Genomic DNA, 13141 nt, shown 5'->3' on the forward strand with positions numbered 1-13141 from the left:
ACAGGCACAGGCACAGGCACAGACACAGACACAGCCTCAGACACAGACACAGCCTCAGACACAGACACAGACACAGACACAGACACAGACACAGACACAGGCACAGGCACAGGCACAGGCACAGGCACAGGCACAGACACAGATACAGACACAGATACAGAGAGAAATGACAAGGACTGATGGATGAGCAGCCATGAAAACAGATGAGGTAAATCTATTTGGGCTGATCCAAAGCAAGGACAGGATCTATTGCTAAGGGCAAGGCAAGCTGCAGAAATCCATTATGTGACTGTGAAGTCCCTTTTGGCTTTATGTGTGTCACATAGACAAACACATCAAAGCATTCCTCATGCTTGGTCCCTGTTGAGAAGTGGGATATAAAGGATTAAGGAGGAGAATATTCTTTTTTTTCTTATATTGTGTTTATGGACTGTTCAGGCATTTTATATCAGGCACATGTTATTTTTATATATCTAACAAATGACAAAAATATCCGTCACGGAATGCCAGATGGAGGAAGGGATGCGGGAAGCTGAGGCGCAGCGCCCTGACTCCCACACTCACACCCTCTGCCCCTCACGCAGGCCGCCCCCTGGGCCGCCCAGCAGCTGGAATGAGAACAAACACCTACTTTCCCTCACACAGATGAACATGAAGGATGAGCTCCAAAAGTCACCACACCCAGACGGCCAGAACCCCAGAAGGCCCACCCAAGACCTCCCAAGGGGTTGGACAGACAGCGGTGGTCACCTGACTTGGGAGGAAGAGACCTGTGTTGGTGGTCAGTAGCATCCTCCAGGGAGGCACAGCACAGGCTATATTGAGACCAGACATGTCTAATTAAGAGTTGTACTGACTTCTGTCATGTGGACACAGCTGTGCCCTGGTGGCAAGGGCACTGCCCTTTGCCAAAGAAATCTGACCAGCTCTACCGTCTCCTAGCTGAGGACTTGGGGTGTTTAGTTCCGCATCCTTGATTCATCTCGGGGATTACCTAAGGTGTATCTGTCTGTGAAGAAGTTCCCTCAGACATGGTGGTGCTCTCAAGGATGAACAACAGAGTACCACCCCTCTCACTTGGGAAGGAGTTCCTGGAGCCATTAACCACATCATCCTTTAGGCAACTCACTTCAAGGTGGCCTCACCCCACAATCTCAGACTCATCACCGCATTTCTTGCTGCTGTTTTTCCTAGCTGTGAGTGGGTAATAGGACCTGCCTCACAGGGCTTAAGGGGAATAAGATGAATAAAGCTTACTGCATCATCTGGTGCACGGCAGGCAGACAGTAAGCATGAATTTCTCTTTTAGGAGCTTACTTAAGTCTTTGTGGCACTGGGCAGGGAATCCTGTGCCTTGCCCAGGCTGGGCAAACACCCTGTCACTGAGCTGCACATTGCTAGCCCTCCGTGGGAGTCCAGTCCTCTGCCACCACTCTAAGCTTTAGGACACCTGGACACGCAGTGGTTCGGATCAGAATCCTGGAAGTAGGAAGAGACCGTAGGACATCTGGAAAGTGACTGCCGCTTACCCATCTATCCACTGGGGATACAGCGAAGACAACTGCAGCCAACCTTTGCTGAGATGTCTCTGCACGCTCTGTACTGCACAGGCTCTTTCCGGATAGGAGTCTCTTCCATCCTCATATAAATCCACAAATCACTGGGCCCGTTTTCCAGGTAGGAAAACAAAGGCACAGGGTGTTTCATGGTCTGGGAAGTGCTGCCAAGTCCCAAGGTCGACTGCTAATTGCATGAGTGTTGACAAACACCTGGTTCACCACAAGGGCCTCTTTCTCGAAAGTGACATGTCAAGATGGGCCTATCATCTGCACTTCTGGCCCTAAGCTAAGCACTAGAGAGTGGGTGGAAAACAACTTCCCCTCTGCCAGATTTGATGTCAAAGTCCAAATGCTTTACTGCAGGTGGCTTTACTGCAGACAAATCAGGCATTTCCCGGGGCAAGTCTGGTCCGATTTACATATGTAAGCTCTGTGAGCCTCGCCTCCCTGGTCTACACAGCAATGACAAGCTTAAAGATGACTATCTGCTTGACGAGACTTGCGTGTCTTGCGTGTCGTGGGCCTGATTCATTGCTTGGCACGTAATCCTTCTAACAACAAATCCAGGGCCCAAGGTTCCGATTTTAAAGTGAGAGACAGAACAAGAATAATAGAAAGTAGCCCTTATTCTGAAAGTGCCGGCTTCTAGGAGTCCTTTCAAGGTTCATGGACCCAGGGTGTCTTCTTGGATTTTTTTTTTTTTCAAACAAGGTTTTACAATGCCAGTTCTGAAACTTACTATGTAGAGTTCCATTTGGTTCTGCCTACCAGTGCGGAGATTAAAGGTCTGTGTCAGAGTGATGCCTGGATTCATTTTTTTTTTTAATTGATAAATTTCTTTTTTTTTTTTTTTAAATTGATACATTTCTACAACCATGCACTGGTGTGTTTATAATTTTTTATCTTGAATCCTCTTTTTTCCCTGGAGCTCTGAGCAGGGTTCTGAAAGGGAATGAAGGTCTTCTGGGAATTATGGAGGGCTTACAGGTCAGGGAGGCTCCTGCACTAGGGCCCTGTGACCATTTAGAGACATGAGAGCTCGCTGGCCCATGCAGTCAGAAACTACTGAGAAGGAAGCTGATCTAGGCCATGTGGCCTCACGTGATAGCTAGGTCATGCATGTTCCTGACCAGGAAAGGAAGCCATGTGCGACCTTCCCTGTTCCTCAAGGACCGGGCTCTTGCTGGGCGTGGTGGCACATGCCTTTAATCCCAGTACTTGGGAGGCAGAGGCAGGCAGATTTCTGAGTACGAGGCCAGCCTGGTCTACAGAGTGAGTTCCAGGACAGCCAGGGTTACACAGAGAAACCCTGTCTCGAAAAAGACAAAAAACAAAACAACAACAACAACTAAAAAGGACTGGGCTCTTCTGTGAATCTGCACGTCTCTGGTCCTTGGCCCTGTCTGTACTGAGCACTAGGATTACACTTCGTAGGTTTGCTGAAGAACACCAGAGCAACTGTTGAAATGCTGCAACAGGGCCTCAGAACAGAACAGTTTCATAATCACAGACCAGTATATCCAGATGCAACTTCTATGTGAACTTGGGCTGGGGACTGACTTTTGTAAGTTGATTTTCTCATAAGCAGAACAGGGACCATGTCAGTACCAAGACTATGATACAGCCATGCTAATTCAAAGGCACAGTGTAGGCTGGGGATTACAGCTCAGTAAAGCCTTTGCCTAACTAACCCTGGGTTCTATTCCCATCATACACAAGAACGTAATACACAGAAATCACTGAACTCATGTTTGACAAATCATAAGCTCAATAACTGTAAGCTATTGTTATTATCATCATCATCGCTATTATTATTTATACTTATGAATGAGATTTCCAAAGCCTGGAGTAGTGGAGACCCTTGGGAAGGCAGTGAGGGCTCAGCCCATTCACAATAGCAGAAAGACTTGCAATTTGGGAATGAGAAGAACAAGGGATGAGATAGCTTTTGAGGGAAGACAGCAGGATGCCCAGCTAAGGGAGGGACAGCAGAATTACCAAATGCTCAGTAAGAGTCCGGCACAGGAAAGCATGATCCTCAAGCTACAAAACCAAAAGCCATGCACAGTCCACCGCCCAGACAGAAGGATGAGCAAGGCGCTCCTCTCTAAGTTGACGCTCGCCTCTGGGCCTCACAGATGATGTCAGAGGACAGTCAAATAACTTGCAGATGTGATCAGCGCGTGTGTAATCTCAACAGCTCCCAGCAAACGCTTTCTCAACTTTGAAGCGTGAATGTGTGTGCTCGCGTGCGTGTGCATGTGGAAAGGCAGCTACGAGCCGATTCTGAGGACTGCAAACCATGGAGCTGAACATCAACCCGCAGCTAAAATGATAGCCTTTGGCTACTTAGGAAAGAACCACTGGGGGCTGTGTGTTTGAGGGGTGGAGTGTGGTCTACTGAAGCAAGGCCAATTGGCGAGTGCATTTCTCTCCTTTTCAAAGGGACTTTTTCTTGACTGTGTGTGATTTGGTAACGTATTCCAGCTCTGTATTCATCACTGCCAGAGAGATTCCTATGCTACAGGAAGACGTCAGAAGCATGAGAGGAGTGCAACGGGTGGCAGCCTGTGGTTAGGGATAATGTCATCAAAGACCATTGCTAAGTCTCGAAAACCTACAACTTAGTGGGTCAATGGGAGTTTGGAACTTACTTTGGCTTGTGTCCTGATAAAGATTCTGATTAAAGCTCGGGACAGCATCACAGGAGACATACTTATCCAACAGGCAATGGAGGAGGTGAGAGGCTAGACTTGCTGGACAGTGGAACTCTTTGATTCTAAACTCTTTTTGCAGGAGGTGTTGCAAGGGTCCATGAAAACAATGTAACACCAAATTAAACACCACATTCCAATTATGGGAAAGAATGTAGCAGCTCGCTCTTGGGAACATGAAGGACACAGAAGGTCCAAGCTTGGCTGAGAAATCTAGACTTCATGTGACAAAGGCCATGCCTGGACCTAAGAAGTCACGGGAGGGCCTGGAGAGCTGTTTCTGCTGGAAAACAGAATGGAAGTTTGGTTCCAAGTGCCCTTATCAGACAGTTCACAACTGTCTGTAACTTCAGCTCCAGGGGGATCTGATGCCTCTGTCCTCCTTGGACACCTGCACTCACATGCATATACCTTCTGCACATATAAATAATAAAAATTAAAAAGAAAGAAGCAGAAGGACCTTCCTACTTTGGGAGGAACCAGGAGGTGAGTTACAAGGAACTGCTCTTGAGAAACCCTGAGGGTTTTCAGGGATAGACACTCCCCTCTTTCTCTGAAACTCTGTAGCATTAAGAGTTGGAGAGAGAACAGAATAGAAAAGTAAGAGGGGTCCCAAGACCTCATATAAGCTCAGGTATTCAAACAAGGCTAGTCAATCATGCAGTGGGAGATTGAACTAGGTGAGTTCGTGGGCCCCTCATGCATTTGGTGCCTACTCTGCTCACCTGAATGAGTAGCGGGCAGGCAAGGACCTGAAGGTCCCAGAACAGCAAGGAAAAAGAGGGGTAGGAAGGCTAGCCACGACCAGAAAGCTTCTTGCTGGAGGCATTTGCTTTGTTCTTAGCTGCTCTCAGGATCACAGCTTTTGAGAGTGGAGAAGGGCCCTTTGGGAATCCCTGACTTAAGCTCTGACTATACAGAGGAGAGCCAAGGGCTGGGGCTGAGCGGTTCACCCCAGTCCACCCAAGGCATCCCAGAAAAGGCTGCGCTTGAACCCAGCATGTGGAAGGCTTTACATCCTACTCTGCCCTTGTTAACTGTATGACCTGGGCAAATTACCTAATTAATCTTCCTGTAAACTCAGTTTCTTCCTCTGTGGAACGAAGACCCAGGGTGGCCATAAAAATAAAAAGAGGAGCCATGTGACCAGCACTTTAAAAAGCACCCAAGAAGAGCTAGACAATCACAATAGAACTACATGGTAACCGTTCATAGCAACTCTATCTTCGGATTAGCTCTGATGTACAGCTCAGTGAGGAGGAGGGAGGCCGAGCAGGTCCCTCCTCGTTACATACTTAATGCGTTTATGTCGGTGATGAGGTAGGTCACCCTTCTGCCAGAAGTCCCGGGGTTGGGCCTCCTGGAGGGTGATGCTACTCCATTGCTGGGATCCCAATAGACTCCGACAGGTGACCAATCACAGTTACCTTCTCCCCGGGTGTGACAGAGATGCGCCATACACAGTGCATGTGGGCAGAGTAGCCATTGGGATACTCAGGGGAGGAGAAGTTGCCAGTGCTGTCTTGGAGGGTCTCACCACAGGCTGTCAAGGGAAAAAAAATAGTATCTAAGCTGCTGACGGCAGGTGCCAGGTCCCCAGTTCACCCCTGAGCCTTGTCCTAACCCTTGAGGGAGACAAGAGTGGCTGAAGAAAGGTGTTCTGTCCCTTTAAGATGTACCCCCTCCTCCTTACACATAAGCAGAAACCATCCTACTTTCCTGGTCTAGTGCTGCCAGGGCAACCAGATGCCCCGTTGTCAAGGAAACATGGATTCCAGAGTTGAGGTCAAACTCCTTTGGTGGGCCTCACCTCCTCCTCACTGTCCAGGGGAGAGGCTAGTTGCTCCACTTTCTGCTTCCTTCCTGACTCCTCATTCCTTCCTAGCATCTCCCAGCCTAGCCCAGGTTGATCCTTAACCGGAATACTGTGTTTCTCTATCATCCCCTCATCCAGGAGACTTACAGCAGTCATTTTCTAGGGGTTCCTGGGCCCTGACTTCTGTCTTCCTTGGACCCTACCTTCCATCCCTCCTCGTCTGTCCCTTCCCTGTGCCAACCTGGGCATTTGTAGAGCTTCCGGGCCTGAGCGATGTCCCCCTTGCTGAGTCGGGTCCTTTGGCCAATGGAAGGCTTCACCCCATTCACCTCATACTTGGGAACAATGGTGTCCAAGAAGATGCCCCTGAGAAGGACATGAGGAGACTGAGGACGTGAGTCTGCCGGAAGGTGGGTGAAGAAGGAGGGTGGCGTGTTCATCTACAGCCACAGGGCATGCATGGTTCTGCCAGGACCCAGACATTCCTCAGCAGGGTCAGGGAAGGGCGGAGATGTCTCACCCTGTCATTAAGCTGCCCACTGACCAACAGCCACCCTGTTCCGTGGCAGCTATACCACAGGGGCTGGGGGGGGGGGTTGCCCCAGAAATGCTTTGAGAGATCAGGGACCCAGGCCCTTATGCTCAGACTGGCTTCAAACCGCAGCCCTGGGAAAGCTTCAGGCCCTCATTTGTCATCTCTTCCACACCACCCAGCTTCCACCCCCAGACCTCAAATTCAGTCCCAACAGACTTCTCTCTTGACTTCCCAGGGTCAACTCATTACCCTCTTGACATGGCTGAGATTGGAGTAAGGCCAAAGGGTAACTAGCGGCAGCTTCCACAGTGGCTAGCCAGCTCACAGGGCAGTGTCCCTCTTTCTCAACTCCTTCCTGCTAATCTCTGTCTTTCCATTTGGGAGGAGCAGAACAAAGAGAGACAGCAGGCCTCCCCTCCCCAGGGTCCCTGACTCACATCCAGCTGGGAAGGACCCCGGCAGGGGGTGTGAGCATGATGGGAAATGGAAGGAGGGTCTGTGGGGGCGGAGGGCTGAATGAGTTCATCACCACCAACAACCCCCTCTCCCCTCCCGGCTCCCTCTCCATTCCCAGGTCCTGAGCTGGAAGAAAGGGTTGAGAGGAGCTTAGAGGGAAGGGAGGAGGGCCACCACCCAGACAGGGACATGGGTGCAGGAAGGCCAGTCCAGGAAGGGGTGTGAGGAGGGGGGGGAACAGTCCTCCTAGTCTTGCAGGAGGGGTCTTCTATCAAGCCCTGGTTAAGGAAATATCTTGTGAACTGGCTATGGAGACCAGTCTTGGGCAAAAGTCACGCTTTGTGCAAAGTAGCCAGTCACAAAATAGACAAAGCTCTGTGACCTCTGCTGAAGCAAGACAAGGTCTTGCAGGTTGGCGGGGCAGCTCAACGGTCAAGGCACTTGCCAACAAGGCCGATGAATGGAGTTTGATCTCCAGAACCCACATTGTGGAAGGAGAGAAACGGCTCCTGCATTTGTCCTCTGACCGCCACAGGTGCAACGTGGCATGTATGTGCACATACGTATACAAATATATTTGTGTAAGAGAGAAAGAAATAATTTTATGTTCAAATCTTGCCAGGGTAACATAGTGAACTCAAGGTCAGTCTGAGTAACTTAGTGCAACCCTCTTTAAAAAATAAAAATTAGGGGGCTGGGTAGATGGATCAGCAGTTAAGAGTACTGACTGCTCTTCTGGAGGACCCAGGTTCAATTCCCAGCACCCACGTAGCAGCTCACAACTGTCTGTAATTCCAGTTCCAGGAAATCTGACAGACACACATGCAGGTAAAACACTAATGCACATCAAATAAAAATAAAATAAAAATTTAAAAAATAAAATGAATAGGACTGGGCACATAAGACAGAGGAACAGCATTTGCCTGGTGTCACAAGGCCCTAAGTTCAATTCTTAGTACTGCAAAATAAAACAAGGCAGAGAAGGCAGACAGCTAAAAGGAGGTGATCCCCTCTGGGCAGCACCAGAAAAATAAACTGCCGTGGTGGTAGATGCGGGACAAGCCTGGCTCCTTTGGGTTGGCACACTTAGGAGACCCCACACAGCAGGACCGGAGAACTCAGGTGTTTAGTCTTTTAGGCCACAAATCCTTGCTTCAACACAGCAATGGGCCAGCCTGCCAGCCCTGCACTAATGGGAGAGACTACTAAGGCAGACATAGCCACTCGCCCTTTGTTTAGGAGCTGCAGGCATCCTTGTCTTTGTTGTCTGCTGGGGCAGGGCAGGACACAGGAAAGAAAGTCTGTGAGATAATGGCTTCCAGAAGGACCCAACCATCTCTCACCTGGAGAACGTGTTCCGGGCATAGTGCATGATACTGTCAAAGTCATAGGTCTCTCCCAAGGACTCCACTTCTTGAACCTCCATCTTCAAGAAGTTATACTCCTGCCCTACAAAGACCGTGAGAAAAGTGGGGGTCGAGGGAGTAGTCTGTGTCCTTCAGTACCTGTACCTGGGAGGGGGCTGCCTCTCTGAAGGTAAAAGGGAAGTAGAGGGGAAAGTGGACAGGGACATCTATAGAGGAGTCCTTCCTGGCAGAAAAGCCTGGAGAACTTGCTGAAGGGCAGGTCAGGAGACCACAAATAAGGAGGAAGGACAGAGACTCGCAGGGCCATGATGAAGGAGAACAGGACTAGCAAAGGGTGGGAGATGGAGAACAGGTAAGCCTGTGGGGATATCCGGGGACAAGTTGACTGTAGTCCAGCCTTCTCTCCAGAAGAGCTGGCTTCTAGCTACTCAACCTGACCCCCATGTTCAAGACCTGTGTCAGACCCCTAAGCAGCTCCAGAAGCCCTAAGATGGGATCCAGACCCTGGGATGCGTGTACCTGGCTGTATGTTCTCCCGTACAATAGAGACATGGCGGTCCCGGTCGGGCCGCGTGTGCTCGTGCCAGAAGCCAATGACATGGCCCAGCTCATGGACCACGATGCCAAACTTGTCACAGTTCTTGCCGATGGAGATGGCCTGGGGGCCCCCACCTCGGCGACCCACGTAGGAGCAGCACCTGGAGGGCGGGGCCAGCTCAGGGGGGTGGTCCCGAGCTGGGGGAGTGCATCCACTCAGGGGCCGGGCCAGGCTGCTGGGGGGGTTGTGCAGGGGTGCGGATGGCCCTGGGCACCCAATGCGCAGGCTTTTTGCCAGGGTCTGAGCCATATCAATGGCAGATGCCCATAGCAGGGAGAGGGGATAGGCAGGCCCAGATTAGGGCAGCAAGAATGCCTAGGGCAGAACCTGGCTGGGGATCACCACCAAGGGGATCAGCACCCAGGGGTCCCTGCTCACCCGCAGGGTCGGTAGGTGAATACAATATAGCTGTCCTCATCTGTGCGCTCCAAGAAGGTGACACAGGTATGCTTCTCCCAGTGTCTCATGGCCTGCCGGAAGACTGCCCTCTGGCTGCCTGTGGAAGGAAAAGCCGGGCTGTCACGCTGTCAAGCGAGTGGGAGTTGTGGGCACTTTCACGCACTGATACAATGTTACAGCCAATCCGCAGGCACACTGCCTGGCCAAGGAGGCTGCGCGCCAGCCAAAGGCAACAAGGCCAAGGCCAGGTGTAGGCTCACAGCAGCACACTCACCGGTGAAATTCCCTCCAATAACAAACGGGATGACCCCATCAGGCCACACCCGCTCTGGTCTGGATGTTGCTGCCCGCCTGCTCCGAGGCCTGCCTCTCCATCTGCCCCTTCTTTCCCTCTGCGGCTGTCCACTAGTGCCCTGACCACCCAGGGCAGAAGAGTTTCCTGGAATGGAACGAGGAAAGAGTCAGTGGCCAGGGAGAGGAGGAGACACAGAATAATGCGACCCATGATTTGTAGATTCTGGATTCGCAAATCTGCCTACTTTGCTAAAAATGTACTTGCTACTCTCAAATCAATATGGTCAGGCTTTCGTGAACATCCATGGACAAGTACGGGGCAGAAAAAAAAAAACAAACAGTTGGATGATCCAATCAATGTGTACACATGCTCAGCCAAGGTCGAACAGGGTGTTCTGTCTGCCTGCTTCTTTTAGGTGAACTGAGAGCCACTTTTTAATTTTATTTTTAATTTGGTTATTTAAAATGGTTCCCAAGCAAAGTGCTCATGCGCTGTCTTGTGTTTCCAAAGCAAGAAAGCTGGGCTCATGGTGATGCAAACCTGTCATCCAGCTCCTGAGACGGTGAGGCAGGAGGATTATGAGTTCAAGGCCAGCCTGTGTCCACACAGAGTTTAAAGCCATCCTGGGCAACTTAGAGAGCCCCTATCTCAAAATAAATATGTAAAAATGGAGCTTGGCATGCACCTCAGTGGTAAATGCTTGCCTGGCATGCATGAGTCCCCAGGTTCAATCTCCAGTAACACATATACACACATACAAAAACATAACAAACAAAAGCTGGGATAAACCTTCCCAAGAAACACACACATTCAATATATTTGCTTGGGCTGAAGTCAATGCCACTAGCTGTGCCTTCAGTATTAATGAATCAACTTTATATTAAATAAGGTGTCTTTAAGTGAAACACACATAAATGTGGTCATATAATGATCAATTTATGAAAAATGTGACCAAAGGCTGGTGGGAGCTTACGTTTCTCCTAGGAGCAATGACTCAGTATCTGCTAATTCATTCTTTGTGGTGTCTACGTAAAATAACTATAAAGTTGTGTAAGAACTGTGAGGCTGTGTTCTAAGTATCTGGAGATGCCCCGGGTAGCATGACTGGGCGAGGACTCCAAACTAAGACAATGAGGCACTCATTTCCTAGGAACTGTGGGGACCCAGGGGATCTGAAGTTTGGATAAAAGCTATGTGCTTTCCCAGGGATTCTGAGCCCGAATTCCCACATGACACCGAAGCTCCATGAAATTGGGCAAGTGCCACTGTCTGTACCTGAATGTAGAGGAGACTTAGGACAAAGTTTGTCCCCAGATCACCTGGTGGGCTGGCCGCATGCCCTGGTCAAACTCTCCCCTGTGCTATTTCCATTAATCCCCACCGAAATCCTGTAAACTTCTTTAGTCAATAAGATACCAGAATACCCTTTGATGCCAACCACCCTCCTGGGTAGTTGGCTTAAAAGCCCTAAATTGCTCACACCAGGACCATCCCTCCTGCTGGATAAGGAAGATGGACTGGCACATCCACCTCTGCCCAGAACTGAACCTCAATAAGAATCCGTTGCTTGAGCAATGGAAGAGCCCCATATGGGCTTTCTGAACCATGATCTAATGCCATCCTGATAACAGACTGCCCCTCAGCACAGCAGTAAGAAGGTTGGGAAAAGCCAATCCAGTCAACCTCTTTCCCCATCACCAGTGCCACATAGGTTGGTTGGTGCTTGGGCCACCAGGAAACAAAGAGCTTTGAGCCCAGCTTTGGGACATGTACATAAGTCCTTTCTGTGTGGCATGGAAAGATAGCAACTGTACACATTAAAAAAAAAAAAAAAAGAACACTGCAAGTAAAGGTGAATAGTTAAGTCTTGGAGACAATTTGGGATATTGAAGAAGCTCAGGAGAATGGCTCCAGAGAATGCATAAAAGCATGCACGCTGGGACCAGGAGACCCAGGACCAGAACATTGACCATAGCATCATGGATCAGGAGACAAAGGTCTAGATGCTAGTTCCAGCCCTGTCACCTACACACTTTGTGTGATACAGGGCAAATCACTTTAGCTTTATGAGGCTTTGTCTCAGCTTCTGAAAAACATGGGTAGTCCTGACATTTATCACTTGTTCTGGTTGGAGTTTTTGTCAATTTGATACAAGCTAGGGTCATCTGGGAAGAGGAACTCTTGAAAAAATATCCCAATAAGAATGGCCTTAAAGGTAAGTCTGTCAGGTATTGTCTTAATGACTTCTGTGGGAGGGCCCACTTACTACAGGTGGTGTGACCCCTGGGCAAGTGGTCTTGGGTGTGTAGGAAAGCAAACTGACCAAGCCATGAGGAGCAAGACAGTAAACAGCACTCCTCCATGGCCTCTGCTTCTACTCTTGTCTCAGATTTCTGCCTTGAGTTCCTCCTGCTCTACCTTCTCTCAGTGATAGAGTGTAACCTGAGTGGTGTGAGATGATGTAAGCCCTTTCCTCCCTAAGTTGCTTTTCCTCATAGTGTTTTATCACAGCAATGGAAACCCTAACTATGATACTCTTAGAGGTGCGTGGAGACAAACAAGTAGGATAATACTTTTAAAATTATTTTTGAAGGCTATATGTCAGAAAGATACTGCTTTGGGGCTCCCATGGGTGTCGATATTTATTTCTCTTCTGGGGGAAGGATAAATACATCCCAAAGGAAGGCAAGCCCCTGTGTTGGGTTCAAGTTCATGGCCTCTGTTCTGGGAAGACCTGGCTGGAAATGGGGGTGGAGGTGGGGGGTGGTTCTTGTTTCCCAAATCTGAAACATTTCTGGGACACAGAGCACCAGCCTATCCAAGCGTACCTGCAGCTTTGATGGATGACCTTCGGGCTGTTTGCTGTCTGAGAACTGCAGCCTGCTGCACCCGGAAGGCCCTCAAGTCCTCCTCATCCAGGGCGATGTCCCCAAGGAAGGCAGCTGGAGAAAAAAGAAGCCGGAGGAGGCTGAGTTAATCCTCTTACCCTGGGCTGCACTCATTGTACTTATAGCCCTGACCCAGTGGGTACACACAGCCCTGACCTTACAGCCATTCTCGTTTCTCCAACACCACATGAGAAAGACAGAACAGCTTCTAGAGTCTCTTTATAGATTACACTTGCCTTTTACTTCTAATCCCAACAATAGTGAAGGGTTATGACACTCGCTGATAGCCAGAGCTATTCAGGCAACTGAAGCAGAGGGACCTCTTGGGTCCGGGGCCTGGAGGCTAGCCTGAGGAATAGAGCAAGACCTACCCTATCGCTTAAACAGTGAGATGGCTCAGCGAGCAAAAGTGCTTACCTCCAAACCCGACGACCTAAGGAAGGAGAGAACCAACTCCTGCAAGGTGTCCTCTGATCTACACACACACACACACACACACACACACACACACACA

At 49.6% G+C, this 13141-nt stretch overlaps 1 protein-coding gene across 3 annotated transcripts in view; it reads right to left on the reverse strand.

The window, feature by feature from the left end:
* The window catches only part of Bmp1 (bone morphogenetic protein 1), a 47692-nt gene that overhangs the window by 26090 nt on the left and 8461 nt on the right, over nt 1–13141 (reverse strand). For 2 of the 3 annotated variants that reach the window (XR_003844389.1, XM_021202992.1), the window contains exons 2-8: nt 12568–12681; nt 9719–9883; nt 9424–9541; nt 8967–9145; nt 8424–8529; nt 6331–6455; nt 5701–5816 (exon numbers count right to left, since the gene is read on the reverse strand). Coding sequence is in view for 2 of the 3 variants with exons in the window: in XM_021202992.1 (XP_021058651.1) it covers nt 5701–5816; nt 6331–6455; nt 8424–8529; nt 8967–9145; nt 9424–9541; nt 9719–9883; nt 12568–12681 (923 nt within the window). In the remaining variant the exon portion in view is untranslated. Of the gene's footprint in view, nt 1–5700; nt 5817–6330; nt 6456–8423; nt 8530–8966; nt 9183–9423; nt 9542–9718; nt 9884–12567; nt 12682–13141 lie in introns of those variants that run through there. The other variant, XM_029541580.1, reaches the window with a different exon arrangement.

This window comes from Mus pahari, chromosome 8 (genome assembly GCF_900095145.1).
Source record: "Mus pahari chromosome 8, PAHARI_EIJ_v1.1, whole genome shotgun sequence".
Taxonomy (NCBI): Eukaryota; Metazoa; Chordata; class Mammalia; order Rodentia; family Muridae; genus Mus; species Mus pahari.